Below are 22,738 nucleotides of genomic sequence, written 5' to 3'. Positions count from 1 at the left end.
CACAAAACGTGACTGGCGAGAGGAAATTTCACCCCGAAGCACACACACAAACAACGTGTCTTGCGAGATGCCGGACACCATACTTTGATAAGGTCGTTTTTACAATTCTTACGGATGTGGGTATGCTGCGAGTCCTTCATCTTCACAAAGAGATGCCGTTTTCTATCCTGACCCCGAGCACAGAAACGAGACGCAAGAGGCGATTTCTCTGGAGATATGATGAGACGAACGTTTCATGTGAGCCTCATCATCTTTCCATTACGTACGATAATAAAGAAGTGTGCGGATCAAACATGAGGCTCATATCAAATCAGGCCTGGAAAAGCCAATTACACTGAAAATAATCTCCTGCTGTACTGCTGCCGGCCTGTCTCGCCATACGAAGCAACAAATACCTGAAATACAAGGACCAAAGTGGAGGGTCATTGCTGGAAGACAAGACACTTAAACAGACAAGGTGTGTTTGTGGATGCTTGCTCATTAGGTAACACAGTTAGTAAGAAAAATATGTCATATTTGAGTCAGCAGAGCCATTTTTGGAGTTTGCTGGCCATCTAATGAATATCTTTCTGTTTATTAAGATAACAAAATCTGGATTAGACTAAAGTGAAACAATCTTAAGACACATTGCAACACTGTGCTTGCGACTGTCATCCTATGGCCTGTGAGGTGGACAGCAATGAGGTGTAGGTGAACTGTAACATCATTGCATGACCCTATCTAAAACCCAGGGGTTCTCTACAAGACAGAGGACAGAAAGGCTGGAAGATTTGAGACCTGTGTATGACCGAAACCAAAAGGATAATATGGGTCAGTAGATAGCTATGGCCTTCTTGGGCACAAGCTTGCACTCTGCATGACAGCACTAAGATATCAGCTGAATGCATCCACTAAGTTGTGTGGATCAGATATAATCATACAGCAGCTAAAGACAAATGAAAACAGCACAAAACGGTTCAACTTTACCTTAAAACCCATTAATTCCAAAGTGCAATTTGCACAATATGATAGCCTCAATCCCCTTTTTGTGAGTGTCAAGCATTTTCAATAAGGGTAGGTAGTTGTCTACCCTTTTCAGACTACTCAACACACTCCATTGATTTCACAAATAAAGCTCAGTCTACCTGTGATGCAGACTGAAATATTACCAAGCTGTATACGGCCTTCTGATGGTAGCTTAAAAAAATTCAACAAATAATATTGACCGAAATAACGTCCATTTAAAAAAGGTATGTTTCTGAAAGGAAAGGCTTTTATCGATTTCAAGGGAAAGTATTTTCAAGCCAATGGCATCTCTAATTTGTTTGTTTGCTTGTAACTGGCTAATTAATTCACAGAAACATTCAACAGCTCTCCCTGCAGTTAACCTGAGTTTCATGATGTGGCTTAACCTCGACAAGTAACTCTAAAAAGGATAGCCCTCGAGGACAGTAAAGGGCACAGTGTTTGTGGTGTTGCTACATGGCTCAGAGAGCACAAATGATCTCATCAACTGTTTGAGTGGCCTCCCATAATCCCTCAGCATGTGCACATAAGTGCCAGAGGAGCGTGAAATGAGGGGGGGGCTTCTGTGGCAATGTTTCCCAGCACTGGACAGGGTTGCCTGTGACGGTGAGGGTTACTCGTTCAAGTCCTGGAGAGATGGAGCACTGCAATGGTAGCACAATGAATGCAGAAGGTTTGGATGGATGGAATCTCAATTTATATAAATACCTTAATATGATTAGCGACAGCGTACTAAATTCAATGTACATCATGGACATTGTCTTTAAGGCAACCACTCTCACTTGGTTCAAGGTTGATTAATAAATGAATGCAGTTACTATTATGACGTATTCTACCAAGGACCTGCCTCAATGAAACTAAAACTAAAAATGTTAAAAGAGTAGATCCATTCCATCCATGTATTATCTGTACCGCTTCTGCGCTCAGGGTTGCAGGGATGCTGATGTCAACCCGAGTATCACTGGGCCAACCTACAGAGACACACAACCATTCAGACTTACATCAATGCCTACGGCTAATTAGAGTCTCAACCCAATCTGCATGTCTTTGGACTGTGGTAAGAAGAACCCAGAGAAACCCAATGCAGATATGGGTAGAACTTGCAAATTACATACAGAAAGATTCTTGCTGTGAGGCTACTGTGGTAACCACCACACCATTGTGCCGCTGAAAGAGAAGAGTAGCATGAAATCCCGACTGATAATCTCACTACTGTAATGATTCAGACTTTGTGCAAAAGAAGAACCCTTGAGCTTCCTCAATCCGCAGGTGAAGAGCAAGGAACATCAAGCTGCTCCCTTTGAGGTACATGAGAATAAATGAAACGTTTCCTTGCTATGCCCTTCCCTGAGTGCTCGACTTCACAAGGTCGCTCCATCACACGGAGCTCCCCTCCCTGTGGCATCCAAAGGCTCCATATGATCACTGGCTGCCTCCCCCTGGCCCCATGGTGTGAACCAGGTGCTGCGATGACAAAACACTCCTGGCCGCAATAAGAGAACAGAGAGCGCAGAGCTCAATTAGCCGAGCTCCAATCCTAGATCCTCTATTGATTTTGCAGGGATGAGGAATGGCAGACAGGAGAAAGCTCAATCAGACATGCCCACGAGACCTGTCTCTCACTCTCTCTCTCTCTCTCTCTGTATGCACGTGTGTGAGAGAGTGTGAGAATCACCAGGGGATAAATTGGTGCCAGACAAGGCGCTGGGATCAGGATTAAAAATACATTAACAATCCATAATCTTTCTGCATACATGATAGTTACGTGATAGTGTTGTCTTAAAGTGAGGCTAACAGTCACCCTACCCTATACGGTGCTGCGCTGTCCTCACCCAAATCAAATGGAAAAAGAGATAGACATGGCATTAGTTTCCTGATGGGCGAATCAATCTGAAAGTCATCGGCTGCCTGGTGCATCTCTGGACAACTCCTTCAAGTGTGACAACCCCATCTGTCCTTCACTCAAATTCAGACATTTAAACCAATTTGTTATTTAGTCCATTAAAGTGTACAGATGTTTGTATTTTCAGAGTGTGGGTAAAAGAGTTTAGGCAATCAAGGGTGTACGTGAGGGAGCGTTGCTGTGACCTCATATGTTATGTCCAATTTTCAAGTAAGAGATACTAACCTAACCCAAAGCCTAACCCTGTCCAAACCCAAGGGTGTAATTGAGTTACATGCATAAATAAATACCACTAATGGTGTTACACTTCATCTAACACATGCACAACTCTGCAGAATTGCTCACTCACTTGAGTACTATATGTCCAGCTGGGACTTACTGTTTCGATCTTACTTTTTTCTGTCTTTTGACATTTTTTGGTTCGGTTCATAACTTACATGCTTTTAAAATAATCACAATGTTTCAAAATGAAATTCCCAGTCAGTTTCCAACATGCATTAAGCTTTGGTCAGGAGTAGTGTTTCCATCACCCATTCAGGTCAACTGCAACACTATTATCTTCAAAGTTTCCCAGAACATGCCTATAGCAAATCACTGTATAAATATAACACATTGTGTGTATATGGCAAAAATATAAACGTATTCTATAACACTTACTCTGTTTTGCACAAGTATCATAGCAAGTTCCTCAAAATAGAATCACATCAATGCCTGTTACATTAAGAACTGCTTCATAAGGTATTCTGTTTTTAACAAGAACTGCTTTTATTCAGCTGTATTGACCTTCATTATTGTCAACTCTTCTCCCTTACTTTATTCAAGTCCTGGAAACTCTTTAGGATGGAGCTCTGAAGTCTTGGCGATACATTTTCAAGTCAATATGAGCTTTAATTCAGATTTAAAAATACATTCCACTACTTTTAAGTGTGTTTTCCATTCTCATCTTATCAAAGAACTGATCATCACACTTGAGTCTGTCTCTAAGAGTCACAGGTAAGGACTGAACAGCATAAACACAGAGCGCTACAACCCTGAAAGTTTGTTAACATTACGGCACATGGTTTTCATTATAACAGGGTTTTGTTAGTCTGAAATACGATGTGCGGTTAACACATGCTCAAGACATACACAGTATTTGCAATTTATTCAATGAAATAAAACACATCAGTTACCAAAATATGTTTACACTCACTTTCTTGCATGCCTTATTAAGGTACAAGTTGGTAGTGGCTTAAGTTTAGTGGTGGTAATATTGAAGTCATGTGACGGTGGTGTAGTATCTATATAGTCCAACATTTGATATTTAATTCAGGCAATTGTATTAAGACTACAAGCATTTAAAAAAGTTCTGTATTTGTAGAGATTACCTTAATGTCAAAGATGTGCAGGTATAATAAACTTGTTTTTCAGATGTTATGTTCTGCAATAACCAAAACAGAAAAAAACTTATTATTAACTTTTTGTAAAGGTAAACAGTGTAATACAAAATTCTTGGTTACATTATACAAATCTTCTCTGCAGCACTCATACACTCCACTTTACGTGGGTCCTCAGAAATTCACCTGTCAAGTCTAACAGATGCGTTATGGAGAAATCCTAAATGGACTAACAGTCAATAATGTATGGTTAATTTGTTAAAAAAAAAAAAAAAAAAAAAAAAAAAAAAAAATATATATATATTTTTTTTTTGAATAATTGTGTTGATGACCAATAATATGGTATGTACTAGTGAGATGAACAAATTAACCATACATTATTGACTGTTAGTCCATTTAGGATTTCTCCATAACTCATCTGTTAGACTTCAAACTTGACAGGTGTATTTCTGAGGACCCACGTAAAGTGGAGTTGCCTGTTAAGTTGTTTTGATGACTGGTCCTTGAGAAAAAAAATTTGAAGGGCAATTTGCCATTTTAATCTCATTGGGTTACATTGCATTTACTGCGCTTGATTTCTCTTGCATACCAAGTGGTCAGGTTTTCTATGCTATACTGGGTTGAGCATTGGACGTTTCACCTCTGTCATAGTGTAATGTTATATTAACTGTGCTTTTCAGTCGCCAACTAAGTAGTTTTGAGGGCAGTTTGCTAATCTGAGGACACGGACTATAAATCTGAGAGCATGATTTATAAACTGCTCACAAACACTTTTGAACCACAGCCTGCACATTAACAGAGGCTTGATACCTTTGTATATTCAGTATGTTTCTCGAATGGGTGATTTGTGTCAATTATTTGCATGATACTCTCAAGGAAGCTGCAAACTGGATTAATGCAGGCCAATAACATTAAAGTGAGCAGTGTGACATACTTACACTTTTTGTATATATTGCATATATTTGACTCAATGAGATCAGATATCAGACGCCATCTATGATTCCATCATGTTCCAATTACAGCACTGATATGACATATTAAAAAACTAGGCCAAACCCCACATTTGCTAACAAGGTTACATTTTTATAAATAAATGGCAGTTTAAAAAGCTTAAATTGTATTTGGAGAAAACCATTTCAACAACTTAAATCAATATTTTGACACAACAAACATACATCTGTAAATGTAAAGTACATTCAATTTGTTTCATGGTCCCTATAGGCTTGTCTATTCAATGTGTGCAAAAGAGGATGAAATAAGAGAAACGGAAGAGTAGGAAGGACAGCGCATCAATTCCACCTCATTCTATAGATCTGTCCTTCATTAATGTTGCACAAATGAGTTTTGAACTTTGGCCCCTATATGTTAGAGGCTTTGAATCAGCAGCCTCGAGTGCACCTACACACCCACGAGCTATATGCACAAATGAAAACACAATAATACAGTGGGCTGAAGAGAATTGCAATATGTACCTACACACAGAGCAATTACATTTATTCAGCTGTGGGTGAATATATATTTCAAGGTCTAACACAGGGTCAGTGGAGTCTGGGTTTAGCTCATAACACAGGCTATATTACTGCAGCGATTTTAAATGTGCTGGAGCAAAAGAGGTCCCAAGATACAGGAAAAACCCAGCCTATATCTGTCACTAACACAGGACTTTAATGCACTGTAAGCAAATCTGCAGGAAAAAACATTATATGAGGTGGAGCTTTTTTCATATAATGGCAAACCAATGCAATGACCTAAACAGCCCATAACTGAACAAATAAGAAATATATCAGGCAGAGAGTCACTTCTCCCTTAAAGCACACAGCCGCCCCCTAAACTATATGCCTTTTATAAGCAATGCTCATTCTTCCTCTGGCTTGGCCTCAATATGGCAGCCCCAGTGTGATGGCTGGGCTAAGTACTCGTCCCTCCATGGCTGGGTCCCTATTTAGTACTTGTATAATATTCTACACACTGGGAATAAACTACATTACCGTGGTAGCATGTTTTCTCCCTTCTCTCCTTGCTCCTTTTCTCCTTCTTCCCTTCGCTCTGTGGCTTTACGTCGCTCGTGTTTATAACACAGGGAGTTGGCATCTCCCACAGGTCTTCTGCCTCAGGCAGAGGGGATTTATTTCCCTCTAAAATAACACAGAATGGGGCTGTCACATCACAGGTGACTCTTGTGATTAAAAGCTGTTGGGTTCCATGGGGGGCTGCATGTTTGTGCAGATGTATGTATGACGTAGTGGTTACAACACAAGCATGTTTTTCGCACCCGCCTGTGTTTCCGTGTGATTTCCATCTCAGTTGTTTGTTGCAACATTCAAGAGAACCCGCCTTTTAAAATAGGACTTTCCTCTTCTTTCCTCTGCAGGAGTGGATGATGCACTTTTCATAACATTATCCTCTGGTTTCAACCAGGGGCACTGGCTCTCTGTAACCTCATACATGTTGAAGCACATTAGACATGGGCTCAGACATCTCCATACGAGCATGAGAAAGACAGTGCCTGGGCTCTTACAGGATTTAGTTAGCAGGCATGCAACTGACGGGAGCTCCTCACAGTGACTTTAATAGGATTTAGCTGGATGAAAGGCAACAGGGAAGAAAAGAGGGATACAAAGAAGCAGAGGGATACAAAGATGGAATAGGAAGACGAGGAGGGAGGGGAAAGACCCAGTTGATGAAATAGTTAGATGAGAGATTGGTAGGAGACACACCAGGGTGCCACTACTCAGTAAATGTCCAGGTGCGTATCACCGGTGAATAATATCAATAAAGACACCTTGAGAGAAAACAGGAAAGAGGGCTGGAGAGGGAGTAACAGTGGTGCCTCCCCTGCAGAGGAGGAGATGAGACTTTGGATGTTTTACTGCGACATCGAGTGGTTAAAGGGGGACCACAGGTGAGTCAAAGCAGAGTCACTGAGCTGGAAAGAAGCAAAATACTCTGGCACTTTTCTCAGGGGCTAAAGCACCAAGGGGCAAACAAAACAATGTGATTATGCAACATTAACAAATGCACATTCCTCCATATTTGCCTGGGAGGTGTGTGACCTAGCTGAAATAGTGCTAATTGGAGCAGAGCACGTTGCATGCCTGACTGGTCTTAAACAAGGATGCGGCTATAGCATGGAACAAGCAGGTAACAAGCCAGACCGCAAAAACAATGGAGGCTCTTCAATCCAATGCATACACGATGGGCATGAACTAAGAATAAGGGTTTTAAAGACTGCCGATCAAAACAAAAATTCAAATAAATGATTAGGAGCTTAAACTAAAATTTAACCGTGGGACGTCATTTCTCTCTACTGTCACAACACTGCTAATCCTTTCGATAGAACACATTAATTTGTAGTGGAGCCATTTAACTTTTAAATATAGCAATGTTGAAATATATATATACACATAGCTTAGGTTAGAACAAGCCATTATTAGCACAAAAGACATTAAATGTAGCAACAACAAAAAAGCAATATAAAAATTGATTTGTGATATAAAAAATATCTGATACAGCGACAGTTCTAATACAGAGACACTAACATGAGGTTTTGTTTTATAAAAATGTCATCATTTACTCTAGCCTATAAAAATTACATAGAACAGCCTTAAGCCCTGAGAACAAATGGATGTTGAGATGGACAAAACATCCATCTGCCACTTTCAGTACGACACAGGCACAAGGCAATAACGAGGTTATTTGGCTGTTGGTATTTGCTGCCTGGTCCTGCTTGCCTACAGGTGATGTGAGGGAAACCTCAATCAATTCAGCCATTCTGTCAACAAACTGTTCCTTATGTGGATATGAAGAAAGTGGAGCTATTTATTTTAGCATGAAAAATAAATGTGTCTACGCTGTTAAAGCCGGGGGCCAAAATTCAACAAAGCCGAGTTGTCTAGCAGAGCGACATACCATCTCACACATTAAACACACACACTAGGCTACACAATTGCGTTATGATTCCATCCTTTCTTCTGATGATTTAATTTGGACAATTTTTCCATCTTCATGTTGTTGCAACTTCAAATACAGTATCCAGTTTCTTTCAGAGAATAATAATGTTTAAGTTAATGAATGCTGTGCAGGCAGATGAGAGGGGAAAGTGAGCAAACAAGAAAAAGGAGGCTTTGTCATCTCAGGCTCCGTCTCTGCTATTCGGTGCCAGCAGTAGACTCACCACGCTTCCACTCGTCTCATCACAATGAGCCTGAGACTTCAAAGAGGAGACCGAGAGGGAGAGCGCGAGAGGAGACAGAGCGGAGGGGTGGGGAGGGGACAAAAGTGTGGAAACTGAACGAGGAAGAAAGACGGAAGGAGTAGACGGACACCATAATACCTGTTTTTGGGGAAATGTGTGTTGTCATTACAGCAGGATATTCCCTGCTGTACCATCTGCCTGGCCGCTCGATGCATTTCTCTCTTTTCCACAGCGCATAAACTATTTAAATCTTCCCAGTCAAAAGTCACAGTGGTCTCTAATAAAAAGCACAGACTCATATATATGCGGCATAACCGTAATGGCCTTCCCTGCAGCAGCTATTAAACTAATTTCATGCCGTGCCGGTGAAAGCAGGCGTCCTCGTGCTCCATACTAGTAACTTGGAGGAGAAGAAATATTCTTCTCCCATCTTTTAGAGCAATAACAATGAAAAATGTGAGGCTGTGTATAAAGAATCAACAAAGGGGATGGATATCTGAAGAGTAATGATTGTCTATAGAATGAAGGTAAATAGGACGCACAGCCCTCTCATCATATCTTATTCACAAATTAAATCCATAATTTTTACATCGTCACCTTCACCTGGCTGATGCTGAATTTTAATGTAAAATACTCATGTTATATTTTGGACTTCGGAAATGGAAAATAAAAATAAACTAAAGGCAAATGAGCAGCTCCCTGTCTCATTCTTACTTTGAGATGATTAAAATTCCCTCCAACATATCAGAGCAGGTTTCTCAACTCCCCTTGTTGAAATGCTAATGGTGCTTCCAACCCAGTTTAATGTCAATCCTACTTTTACCCCCCCCCCCCCCCCCCCCCCCCCGTTGGGGAGGAGAACCCTGTCTCTATTTCCATACAGAGCAGCAGGAGGGACAGGCAGCATACTTACTCCCCCATCTGGATCAGGGGAATCGGCCCAAAACAGAAAAAGAAGGAGGACCAGGAGGAGGTGGAGGAAAATGACTCCTTTGTTTTTTTGGGCGGGTAGATGCAGATTTTAAAATCAGATTTTTCTATCTTGGTTAGAAAGGGTTCAATTAAAACAGATGTCCCATACTAGGAGAGAGTGACAAGTACAAGTTTTCTGTTTCCATTATTGATCACAATTCTTTTTTTATCCACCATATTCAGTTTTATTTCCCACCACATGAATTCACTGAACAGAATCTGCACACAGTGGAAATGTGAGTAAGGCCATATATCCCCTGCTGGGGGGGGGTCATGGTTGGTGGGCCTTAACATTGGTCTGTTCACTGCTGTTTGATAAATACGGTGCAGATACTGTTAATGTCATTTACAGGCCCTCACCACTAACACTGAGAAAAAACATCCAACCGTGTATTAGGTATTGGATATATTCAAGCATTCCCATAGTGTAATATTGACATAATGTTTATTTTAAGAGCAGACTATGACAGACAAGCAGATTATTGATTTATCTGGGTTCTTAACCTCTATATTATTTTTAAAAGTTTACATTAATCGAGTGATCCAGCAAGTTTATAAAATCGACATGTAGATATGTTTAGGAAACGTTTGAGTTCTGTAAACTGTGACAGCTTGTGCCTCAATAAACTGTTGAGGTGTATTTGCTGTAGTATTTCATCTCTAGTAAATCACTATCGGAAAAGCTGTAACCGAATCTGGCAACCCTCACATGAGCAGATATATTAGCGTGAAACATGTGTTTTGAAAGCATGTACTGCTGAATCAAATTAACAAGTGTCAATAAAATGAATTAGTATCAACTGCTCATCTTCATCCTGCACAACCAAGCTGCGTCAGAGCTGCTTATACGGCGGCAACTTGAGGCTAGGGCAGCAGTGTAGGAGTGACAGCGAGGAGGAGGAGGTGGGTATTTGCAGTGTGATGACTGTCAACACGCAATCAGCACTGCAGTGTCGTTACAGGGCTCATATTGTTTAGTTTGGACTTATTAGCTTTCTGAACATGGAGCTGAATCACTTCTAAAAGACCCCAAACTGCCACCCACTAGAGCTGCGAGCCTTTCAGAAACACGCTTTCATTTGAACTTGTTTATTCGATTTTTGTGCCATCTATAGAAAGCCAAGGTCTTTACAGAGGAGAGATTCGCCATGCCACTGCAAGTGAAAACGAAGGCATATAATAACACATTCTGCTTCACTCAGCGAAACATGGACATATGCCCAGGTCCCTCGTCTAATGAGTGCTGTTGTCTCAGTGAAAAAGCACTAATCAGACAGACAAGGCTTTATGGATGTGATATGACAAGATGTAAGACTGTAGCATTAAACACGACTCAACAGGTGGCGAGTCCGCTTTGAAATAAGCAATTATATATGAATTTCGCATTTGATTGGATCATGTTCAGGGTTCATACGCATTTTGACCAATGGATTTCCATGACTTTTCAATAACTTTAAACCAAATTTCCATGACCGAACATTTTGTGAAATCTCTGAGTATATGCGAAAAAGTGACAAAATGTAGCATTCAAACTAACAATGAGAATTCCAATGCATACAGTTTACCTTAAATGACACAAACCCAAATTCCCTTCGAATTTCACCCGTCTCTTAAGACGTTAAAAGCATATGAATTATTTAAAACTCAGCATAATGAACCACATGCCAATATGAATATAACAAATTTCCATGACTTTTCCGAAACTTTTTTCGGAGATTATTTTTTTCCATGACTTCTCCAGGCCTGGAAAAAGACATTTTAAAATTCCTTGACTTTTCAAGGTTTTCCATGACCGTACGAACCCTGCAGAATACGGTAAGTACAAAGAAACATCAACCTTTTTTGCCCCAAGTATTTGTTCCTACCTTAGGATCAGCAGTGAGCATCTTAAAGGCCTCGTACACCTGCCTCTCTTGGACTCCTCCGCCCAGGTCGAGGAAGTTAGCGGGCTTTCCCCCGTGCAGGTCAATGATGTCACATGTGGCCATAGCCAATCCGGCTCCATTCACTGTGAAAATTCAAAATCTCAGTTCAAACAATTCGCGGAAAATGTTTATTAAAAACTCAAAACAGCAACCCAAAAGCAGATATACAGGGTATAGAATATTTGTATTATATATTTTTTTATTTATTCAGAGTGAGACTTTTGCCAGGCATGATGAGCCAGTGTTAGTGGTATTAAAATCTGAAGGAGATAAAATGTAGTTAAAGTATTTAACTAACATTACAATTTCAGTCGGCCGATGTGTGTAAGTGGAATACATCTCGTGAACTATTCATCTAATCAGTTTCACACTTGGCATTCGTATTGTTAAGAGTCCAAGGAAATACGTTTTGTTGCAATTGGAGCGATTTGGATATGTAATACGATATTCAACTTTGAATAAACAGGTCAACAGCTCTGGCAAGTCTTCACTTGTCACAACTCAATTACTGCAGGTCACTTTTACAGTTTCAGAATGAAAACTGCAACCAGCAGCACCACAGGCCAAACAAACAACCAATTCCAAAAAGACAGTTAAGAACGAGCACTGCTCTATTTAAGTATCAAAGATTGAAACAGAAGTGTATGAGTGTAAAATGAGATGCCAACAGCAGTGAGCTAATTAAAATAACATCACCATCGCTGAAAGACGGATGACATGTACTGTAAGAACCCTGATAAAAGAAACTAGCAGTAATTTAACAACCAAAGAGCAAAAAAGTCAGGCATCAAAAGTGAATCAGCTGGAAATCTCCTAATCAGGAACATTCAATGAGTGAAGTCGAGCAACACAGAAAATGTTATTGTGACTCGACACTCTACTTCAGAGAAAAGAGTGATGATTAAAAGAGGTTCTGCTTTGCTTCTCTGCGGCCCATGTCATCATTTAGCCAACTGCCTGCGCGGCTACCCTGCTGAGTTGTGTGGGAGCCAAGTGCACACAAAACTGTCTTACCTCATTTGGTTTAGCCAAGCTGAACTTGTGTCCTGGCAAGCTCCCCGACCGAGGTCTCAATAAAAGGGAAATTTGCTTTAACAGCTGTCACTTTGGTGGCTCACAGAGCTCTCAAGGAAGCTGCAGGGCCTTAAAAGCTGTTGTTACTTTAAGAGAGGCTGGGAGCTGGGGATGGAGGATGGGGGGATGTGCGCGTTGCTGTGTGAAGGAGGGGGGGGGGGGGGGGGGGGGGGGGCAATGCCGTAACGCTAACAGACATCTAATGTGTTTATGAGGCTACGGGGTAAGAAGCGTGAGCACCTGTTAGTGCTGCTCCACACTGTAAAAGCTTTGATTTATGACAAGAGAGGGGGCCTTTAATGAGAATGCTAACAATCTGGCTCACTGGAGACTTTCTGGGCGGATTATAGCTAATTAGAATGCATTGGTTATGGCAGCATTCCTTCTGGAGTCTTCAGAAAGCTGCTTGTAAATGTGGACTGGAGGAGAGCCCAGGCAGCCTTTACTTTGACTAAGTTTTAACTGTGTCCGAGGTTTTCACTTATGTGACTTCCGAGACGCATTAAAGCCTTGTGTCAGAAGGGGGTTCGCATTTTTCGGTGAATGTGTGTATGTGTGTCACTGTCTGTGTGCAGGAATCAGCCTGTTCTGTCATGAAGTTTTGTTTCCGTACCAAAACAAGCAATGTTTCCATCCAGTCCGATATACTTGAGGTCCCACTTGGCTGCCTCCGTCTCTGTGGGGTCGCTCTCAGCCATGTCGTCCATGGCAAACACGGCCTTCTGACGGAACTCGGCGTTGTCGTCGAAGTTGATCTTTGCATCAAAGCAAACCACTGGGGCAAATGACATGGAAGAATTGTGGATATGACAAAGACAGAGTTAGGAATAAAGAAGGCAACAGAGGAAACTCAAAAGTGAAACAGAGGAAAACGGCAGGCGAGGGAAAAGGGAAGAGAAGCAGGGATTCTGACATAAAAAAGCTAATTATCATTTCTAAAACCTGAAATTAATGAACAGAGGAGTGTCCCTTTGGCCTACCTTCCTTAATTACTTCAGAGGTGGGCTCACCAAGGCATGTGTTTTTGACATTGCCTCCATGGAATAGACCACTATAGTAAATTTACTTCAAAGAGAGTACATTTCAAAGAGAACACACTCACAGAGCTACCTGAAAAAATATCAGGGTAGAAATGTAATAAATTAGAGATTTCTCTGTACACAACCGCACTTAAATAGTGACTGTAACTCAGAAGAATAGTTCAATGTCTAGATGAAATGCGCTTCTTTGCATTCTTGCCAAGACGTAAATGAGAAGATTGGCACCATCCTTAGCTTAGCATGACTGGAAATGGGAGAAAACAGCTCGCCTGGCTTTGTGCAGAGGTTGGAAATTCTGCCTACCAGCTCTCCTCAAGCTCTTTAATTAACTCTTTTTCTTTCATTTTTTCAAAAACAAGCTGTGGTTTCCAACAGAGCTCTGTGGCAGACACTATTTCTTAGTTAGACACCATATCATTAAAAAGTATACTGTTTCCTTTATGGTAAGCTAAGCAAAGCAGCTGCTAGTGCCAGTTTCATATTTACTGTAGAGACACGAGAGTGGTATTAATATAATCAAATTGTCAGTAAGAAAGTGATCAAGCCCTCTCCGACTCAGGGTAAAAGGTAGGCATGCATCCATCCTGAGAGATTAGATCACAAGTGGTCAGCTTCAAGTTCTTGTGTTCACACCCTTTATCAAAATGCATCCTGTATGCGTCTCTCTGAACCACTTCTAACAGGATCTCACTTCCGCTGCTTTTAGCATTCGCGAAGACCAAATAAGGTTTTTAATCAAATGCAGGGATAACCCCTGTGATGTGGTGATTAGTGTTGATATTGTGGCAGTGACCACAAATAAATTAACATATGGACACTGAGATGCATAAAAACCTTTTGTGTCATTTGTGTCATTTGGAAACTGTAGCAGGTCAGAGGACGTCAGCTGAGTAGGAGGTCCTTCGTTTGTGGCCCAGGACACATTTGCATTCACTCAATGTGGCCTGAGTGATTGGATCTCAAGATGCATTGAGGACATATTTGGGTGCGTTGAGATGCTGACCCCTTCTGATTGGATCTCTCAGGAAGACTGTTATTATCAGGTCTGAACATTTTTAAAATGCTTGACTCAATAAATTAAGTTAAACAAATCTGAGTTTACAACTTTGAGGTAAATTTGAATTTGTCTACCCATTTGGTTAAATAACCAAGAGAGCAGCCATACACCTTCAAACCATTCTCAATATGGCCGGTATGGTTAGAGCTAGTATTTTAATAGTAGAAATCCAGATACACCACACAATAAACAGAAAGAAAATAAGGGAGCATGGGAATTGACTTGAGAAACTTAAAACACACACAGAGATACACAGCACGTGCAGCAGGCTGCCTCTTGTTGGACTGGGGAGTGGACACATCCATTTTATTTTTGACACATCCATTATTGCAGTCCATTGACAAAATAAATTCAGCTATTACCGAATGAGACACAAAAATACAAATTTTCCACACTTGAGAAATTCTCCTTTACGATACACGTCTTGTCAAAATGCCAGCCGGAAAATAGCTACGCTCCCTTGTGACATGTGAACAAATAGGGCCAAAGAACGAGAGTTGGTTTTAATGTGGAGCTTGTCTACACAGCACCACCTGAGCTCAAGCCAGTTTCTCTCTCTGCTGCTGGGAAAAGAAAACTTGCACCTCTCCGCTATATCAAAGGATCCATTTTTTGTTATTAATATTCATAAGGAATCACGAAACAACAAACTTCTTTTTTCAGTCTTTGATAAAGCATACTTTCAACAATAATCTGATAAGACTAAATAACATCAAAGACGAGACGCAGCTGCAGCAGGGTTCTGTACTACGTCTCGATAGCAGTCATCACAGTCAATCAGGTTCACACATAAGACGATCACTCTTATTTCTTAGGAAGAAAAACAAAGTTCAACCCAAGTACAGCATGAGCAGCATCACAACAGCTACACTGGGCTTCATATTGGTGTGTGATGTCTTTGTTATATCTGAAATGAAGAACATTTGAAATGTTGAACCTCCTCTCCACCTCCTGATGTTGTCGAGTGGTGACAGAGGGACTGATATTTATTCACCCCTATCTGCTTTTAAAATTCAAGTAATTAATGTAAATTAATTCAAGTGTTATCATCTCCCGGGGAAAATGCAAAGACTATATTGCCGGGGACTGAGGCAGAGTCTGAGCTCTTGATTCGATAGAAACAGTAATCATTGCTCTACTGGACAATACATTCTTTCTCAACCTAATTGGTTAATTTCAAATTTAATTTCACACTGAAAATGAAATGGACGAGGCTACCCTACTATAAATAATCCAGAATGGTTATTTCTTAATGTTCCAATTTGTTCTAATCACCCTTTCATTCATTGAAAGTCATTTAACAGAACTATTCCAAATTAATGTACGTGAGTCGTGTATTTCTACTAAGACAACTTAGACACAGAGGTAAGAGAATAGCGTGAATACTAAGAGTTAAAATGTTGCTGTTGAAGAATTTGACCAATTAAAAAAATAATAATAAGTAGAATATGTTTAAAACCTCAAATGTAACATTTTGGTTACTTTAAAGAATCAATATATAATCCGTAATTGTGGATTTGAGTTTGTTTAAGAGTGTGACGACACAGTATGTGATGCTTACAAGATGTTTTCCTACATATACATAGAATATCCCTGAGTGGATACTGATAACGGATGTGCCTGTAACTGCTGCTGTAATTTCTAGTTCCTCATTACTTGTTGATGAAACACTCAATGCCTTTAATTAATCATCAACAACTAAGAAACATCAACATCAACAACATGGAAATGGAAATCTTCGCTCCCTGCAGCATCTTGGATTTGGATCCAGACAAGAAGCTGACGTTAGTATGTTGCAATTACAAATCCTTAAATTCATTCAGAACCTGAGGAGGTTGTGTCTCTGTAACTCACAGTAAGTGATTAGTAGGCAGCTGCAAGTTCATGCTAAGATGTTTAATTTCTCAGCCATGTCTAATTATTTAAGGTGTTTAAATATCAGAGAGTTTTAATGTGATTTAGGAGCACTTATTGACAGGAGGGAAAAAAACATGAATGGATGCACAGACACACACAAGTCAGAAGCCAAGTCACTACACACACACACATACACACACACACTCATATAAAACAAGCACTTTCTATGATACAGGGTACCTTGTCCTTCGGGAGTCTCGCCGAGAGGATTGACTTCGACTTGAGTGGCGTCGACTTTCAGGAACAGATCATAGAGCCTCTTAATCTGATCTGCTGCCTGCGTGGTCCACAGAGAACAGTTATTACCTGATAGTTCGGTTCTGAGCAGCCGGCCCGCCAAGGCCACTCAGCCTCTCACACAGGCTACATAAAACATGGCAAATCACCTTGAACATCACACTGTCTGAGCTTGTTTGGCATGAATGTGCATGTTTCTGAGCGGGAAGAGGAAATGTGATTTGCTTGTTTCAAAGAGGAATGAGGATGAGAAAATAATAAATGTATTAAAACAAAGACTATGATCTAATGTAGTTGCTTTAGATAAAGAAAAAAAATTCAGTAGATTTCAATTTTTTTGTGGTTAAATTGTCAATACAGGTAGTCATCATAGAATATCGGAATCGTACAGCATCAAGCTGTAATTAAACAGTGCGGCAGCTGACTCATGGTAACTGAAGAGAGGCTGACAATGCAGCCACTTAACAATCTCCTGCCCATTTAAAATCAATGCCTATTCAGTGTCCTGCAAAAGAGGCTCTCATACAATGGGCTGCAACCAAAGCGTAAACATCTTCAACTCTCAGTTAGCTTCTAACAAGCAGTTTCTGAGCTAATCTGGTTTCTCGTGTCATGAAGGAAAAATACAAAATTATGATCTGAGGGTTAGGGTTAGGGTTAGTTACATGGACTCTAAAGCTAAGCACATGTACTTCTAATGGGTTTTAACCTGAGCTGTTGATGTGTTGTTTTTCTTTCTTGGCCTCATTTTGCAAGGTAACTTTGCATTGTGGCTTTAAAGCCTTCAGCGCCCATTACCTGTCTCTGCAGAGGTCCTTTGAAACCCAAATTAGTTGCCATGCGGAGCGCCTGGTCGTCGCGCACGCCTTCGAATATATCTATGACTTCCTGTGAGAATTGCAGAGAAAGTGATAGAGGGGCAGAGAGAGTGAAACAAATGTTGAGAGGGAGTGAGAGAGAACGGGAGGCTTAAACACTGGGCTATAATTTGACACAAAGTGAATGTTCACATTAAACTGGCGACATCATAATTAAGTAATGGCAAGCTGCCAGACATGGAAAAAAAATCGACAGTTGGGACTGAAACGGCGGATTTATGATCATTAGTCGCTCGTATCTTTGACTTTCAGATAGAGAAAGTTTTTTCATAGGTATAAAACCGCATGAGGAATTTCATGGTTTTCAGCGGTGAAGAAAACAAAAGAACAGTGCAACTAGCTTTAGAAGGTATGGACAAAGTCTGTATAAACTCTGGACTTTTTAAAATCCATTTTAATGAGATGAGTGAAAGGTATACTGCGCTATTATGTTGATATCAATACCACAGCTGTGGGATGCCTATATAATTTGAAATCTTGAGCAGAAATAATGGATGATCTATATGTCAGCTGGATCTTTAAAAATCTGCTGCAACAATCTGTGGACTATAGTAAAAGAAAGATATACATAACGATTGTAAAGGCAGGCACACTCCATCTGTAATGCTTACATAGTACATCTGTTAACAATGACCTGTTGCCAAGTAGCAAAGTGACTACAGAGGAATACATTCTGTAAAGGGAACCTAATTAATAGCAATATGAAACACAGAAGGCTTTTTTATGTGCGTCTGTGCATATTTGTTCATGTTAAGCGCCAATGTTTTGTTAGCGGTGTTCAGCTGCTGAGCGATGACGACATATTTAATTCGATTTGCAGAAAATAGTGATCAGGTCCTGACAAGATTTCAATATGTTTAAGTTATATTGTGCTTAACAAGATTTAGCATGCACTGTTTTTTCGGCAGATAAATATCACCCTCGTATTTATCTGATTTGATATTGCAGCGTATCAACAAATCATGTACCTTAAAGATGAGTTCTGGGGTGCTGGCGGCCACCTCCTCGATATCCATACCCCCCTGGGGGCTTCCAACCATGACAGGACCATTACAGGAGCGGTCCATTAAGATGGCAAAGTATGTCTCCCTGCTAATGTCCAGGGCCTCAGCAACCATCACCTGGACATGGCACAGCAAGAGAACATGGAGGAATGACCCTATGACACCATGATACCAAGTTTACGCAGTTAACAAAAAAAAAACATTAGGATACATTTTTATCATTTCAAATACTGGATTCAACACACAGGCAAGTGAGCAGGGTAAATACCTACTAAGCATCTCTCGATGAAACCCATGTTTTTTATGGAGAAGAGTTAGTGATGGGTGTCACAAAGGTAAGCAAAGGCAGGATGCGAGCAGGAGGCTTTTGGGGAACAAATAAATGTTGAAGTGTTGTGTAAATGTGTTACAAGTTGTCTACTCTAGATAGAGTGGTTTTGCACAACCACACTTTTCTTGTGTTCCACTTATCCAAGCATATGAGGATGGATAACCTCTTAGCGCCATGTTAACAGACAGCACTCCTACCTCAGTGCAAAAAAGTCATCCACCAGTCATTCAAATGTTCTCCTACATTTCCTGTCACATGAATTGGAGCCTGATTCTGTCAAACTAAAGAGAGTCTTTCCCCACTATCCTGTTTTGTTCTTACTCATACTCAAGGTTCTGTTTCAAATATTCCCCTTCCACAACCATCATTCACATCTGTCCTGATCTTCTCACAGCATCCCTCTATCAGTGTCATGACAGCAAATCCATGTAGCTGCAGAGGTGCTGCTCCAGTTTTCGGTGGCGTTCCCTGCTCTGTGGTGCACTGAGTAAAGAAAGGGTAGGGCAGGTTAACAGCTGAGCTCTGGCTGTCATCTGATACACCAGCCTCTGACTTGCACTGTCAAGGTGCTTAATCATTCAGATTAGTGGACGGCGGTTCTTACCAGGTCTGCTACAAGTGTATTGGTGAGACAATTATCTAATGGCCAATTCAAGTGTAAGTTTTACAGTTAACTAAATTTTTCTGTTGACCTTTCTCTTCTCAATCCTAGTCATGGAATTTTTTGGGGGATTGTTATCGTCTGGCTGCTGCAGGTGCATTGTGTAAAACTGAATGAAAAAAAAGTGTGACACTCAAAAGTGTGACACTCATTTGATTCGACAAACTCTGCAGGAGTGGGAGCTCCTGTGGGGAGAAGCAGGGGTAAACAAACATGGGGGGCGAGAGACAAACACAGAGTGCAGGACCCACAGAAAAGCCACAGAGTGAGAAGGCTTCATCACCTGGATACGTCTGTTTAGAGGAGGTACTGCATGCAGCATGCGAGTAGAGAACATGATATTCCTGCTTGTTAGTGGCTCATGGAAACACTTTGATTTAATATTAGGTCTTCTATTTATTTAATCAACTATAGTACCAGAAGCACAGACCCAAAGTAAACACCAGTGGACAGCTTATTTCTACAGAGAAAAAAATGTAATATGAAATAAAAATTCATTGAGCCACACTGCCTTCACGGTCGTTAACTTTACACGACTGTATTACTGGACTCAAAATGCCTTGAAATAAGGTCAGAAAACAACAAGAAAGAGTAAAAAGAATATATTTCTTTCTTTTCGTCTGCACAGTGGCTCACCATTTTAACTTTTACTCCATCTTTAGGCGTCTGCTTGGTCGTCAGGTTAAAACCCAGCATCTTATTTGCCAGCTCGCCAACCACTGCAGGGCTGAAGGAGAGAGGTTATACGTCAAACAATATCCTTTTTAAGTCTTTTTATATATAAAAAAGATAAAACATCACTGAAAATCAGACACTGGCCAAAAGAAAGATGAGGAAAGCAGGTGTACTACCAGATGAATAAGTATTTATTTATCTCTCCAGAGCTTTGTTCAGTTGAAGCGAGATATGCCTCAGCACTTTCTGGGTATCGATGGAACTTATTCTGACAAAGCACAGCTTTGAAGACACTTGGTACATGTACACATCGCTGTGAATGAATCTCTACTCATTCTCTCTTTTTTAAAAGCAGCCCGCATGTCGAGTCTGCTTCTGTAAGCCTGCTCCGGTTTTGTAAGTGAATACAAATGAAGCCAGGGGTTGTATTCTTCCTTTGATAGATTAGAGGAAGATGAACTGCGCGCTCATATCACTGTCTGGGGACGATGAACTTTAGCATACCTCACTTTGAAAAAGTTTCCAGCCATTCCAAACCCTGAGTTAGGGTGACGATGATACATGTCCGGGCCAATTGTCATAAATCACCTTTTTGCCTGTAAGGCATCAGTTAACGGCAGACACCACTACTAAAAAGACAGCACTGTGTCTGTGCATGGGAACATGGTGGAGGGGAATCTAGCATCTGAGCAAAGAAAATCTCTTTCAAGGTGTTGTTAAGCCTTTTGAAAAATGCAGAAGATCTCAGATTGAAGGAATACAGCGATCACACTTTGTAATTCAAAGCCAGAACAAAATGAACCTCAGCGGCAGCACAAAACCCAATCAACCTGAGAGAGGAAAACTCAGTATGGGGTGCATAACACTTCTGCTGACCTTAAAATCCTTTTTTCAACATTTAATTGAGGGTAGTTGTTCCAAAATAAGACGCTGAAGACAGAAAAACTGTTTATTTGCAGCACAAGTAATCCTGACTGTGTCTTTGTGCCTAGGGAACATCTTCAGAGAGCTCTTTGAGCATCCTCACTCTAAAAGCTGCTGTCGTCTGAGAAAATAATACAAATCTTCCTCCTGCAGTAATTCACAGTGCGAGATGCACATAGGGGCCTACTTACTCCTTGGTTAAGTGCACTCCACCTTTAAGGCCACTGTCGAACACACCCTTTCCTCTGCCACCAGCCAGAATCTGAGCTTTCAGCACGATCTCCTTGGCATCTGAATGAAAGAGAGAGAGAGAGAGAGAGAGAGAGAGAGAGAGAGAGAGAGAGAGAGACATGGTTAAGGGAAAGAAAGACAGAGAATGTGTAACAAAACACTAAAGTAGACTCAGCACCACGAATGCCCCCTTGAGTCTGCCACTTATCCACAAAAAAGTAAGTTTACACACCAGAGCCAGCAGTACTCTTATTTACAGTAAAGTGTAGGAATACCGCTGGACAGAGAAAATGTTTTAAACAACGTTAAAAGTCTACAACCATGAGAGGGACTTTTTGAAACTGTTCTTATGCACAGAGATGATTTAAGTGAATATAAAATGTTCTAGTTTAGTGGTTATAATGTTCAAGATCATAGATGGGTGTGCTATATATTAGCATTTGCTAATTGGCACTAAAAAGAGTAGACACTGATGATAAGTATTTGGCCACCAAACAATCAACTTGAATATTGAGACTTAGTTGCAGCACAAACTGAAAATTCAAGGATCAAACCCAATCATCTGTGCAATATGGATATTTGAGCCAAATTTCAGAGCAATTTTTGGATATATTTTCAATGAATTAAAAAATGTGAGATACATTCTCTCATGATTATGAATGTCTGTAGAAAATTTGATTGTAATCTATCAGACACTTTGTGTAGCTGGAATCAAAGATTGTTGTTTCGTCTACTTTATATAACTTGATTAGCGCCTGAATTATACATTATCAGAATCAGAAAAGAATTGTGTTGTATTGATCGATAGACCTGGGTCGCAATCTCAAGAACCAGAATGTTAAATGCAAATGCTTATTTCACAAAAAACACAAAGCAGAAAATACATGCTCAAATGTTTTCTTGAATCAAGTTCTATACATTTGGTTGTATTGTGTTTCCTTTTGATTAAGACTTATTTTATTAAAGTTTATGGTTTAAGTAAAAGATCAAGCCTCAATTACATTTCGTAATGGTGAAATCTTATGAGTTATTACAATTTCTTAAAATATATATTATGAACTCATTGGAATTTATTTATTACCTAATATTAGCATTAGCTCCCAAAAGTTGCACAATTTCTAAAAGGTTTACTTGGGTTTTCTTACAATTATTATCCAAGAGCACAATCTGAGTTCAAGAAGCACTTGCAGGACTGTTGGAAATCGCCACATGACCTTGCTTCAACTATTGAACCACACACCATCCCCTTGTCTGTCACTGCCACCTTGTGAGAGCTGCCAAATCAAGAGGAGGGCCCTCTGCTCTCTATTCAGCATGCAGCATTCAGAATCTC

General features: G+C 40.4%; 1 protein-coding gene across 1 annotated transcript in view; it reads right to left on the bottom strand.

Moving 5' to 3' along the window:
• The window catches only part of suclg2 (succinate-CoA ligase GDP-forming subunit beta), an 85,813-nt gene that overhangs the window by 27,575 nt on the left and 35,500 nt on the right, over positions 1-22,738 (bottom strand). The window contains exons 3-9 of the mRNA XM_062397106.1: positions 21,366-21,465; positions 20,212-20,302; positions 18,548-18,700; positions 17,500-17,589; positions 16,645-16,741; positions 13,064-13,225; positions 11,317-11,459 (exon numbers count right to left, since the gene is read on the bottom strand). Of these exons, the coding sequence (XP_062253090.1) occupies positions 11,317-11,459; positions 13,064-13,225; positions 16,645-16,741; positions 17,500-17,589; positions 18,548-18,700; positions 20,212-20,302; positions 21,366-21,465 (836 nt within the window). The remainder of the gene's footprint in view (positions 1-11,316; positions 11,460-13,063; positions 13,226-16,644; positions 16,742-17,499; positions 17,590-18,547; positions 18,701-20,211; positions 20,303-21,365; positions 21,466-22,738) is intronic.

The sequence above is a fragment of the Platichthys flesus genome, chromosome 2 (assembly GCF_949316205.1).
Source record: "Platichthys flesus chromosome 2, fPlaFle2.1, whole genome shotgun sequence".
NCBI classification, from domain to species: Eukaryota; Metazoa; Chordata; class Actinopteri; order Pleuronectiformes; family Pleuronectidae; genus Platichthys; species Platichthys flesus.
Note: the sequence above shows the minus strand (reverse complement) of the source record. Positions and strands in the feature narration are given on the sequence as shown.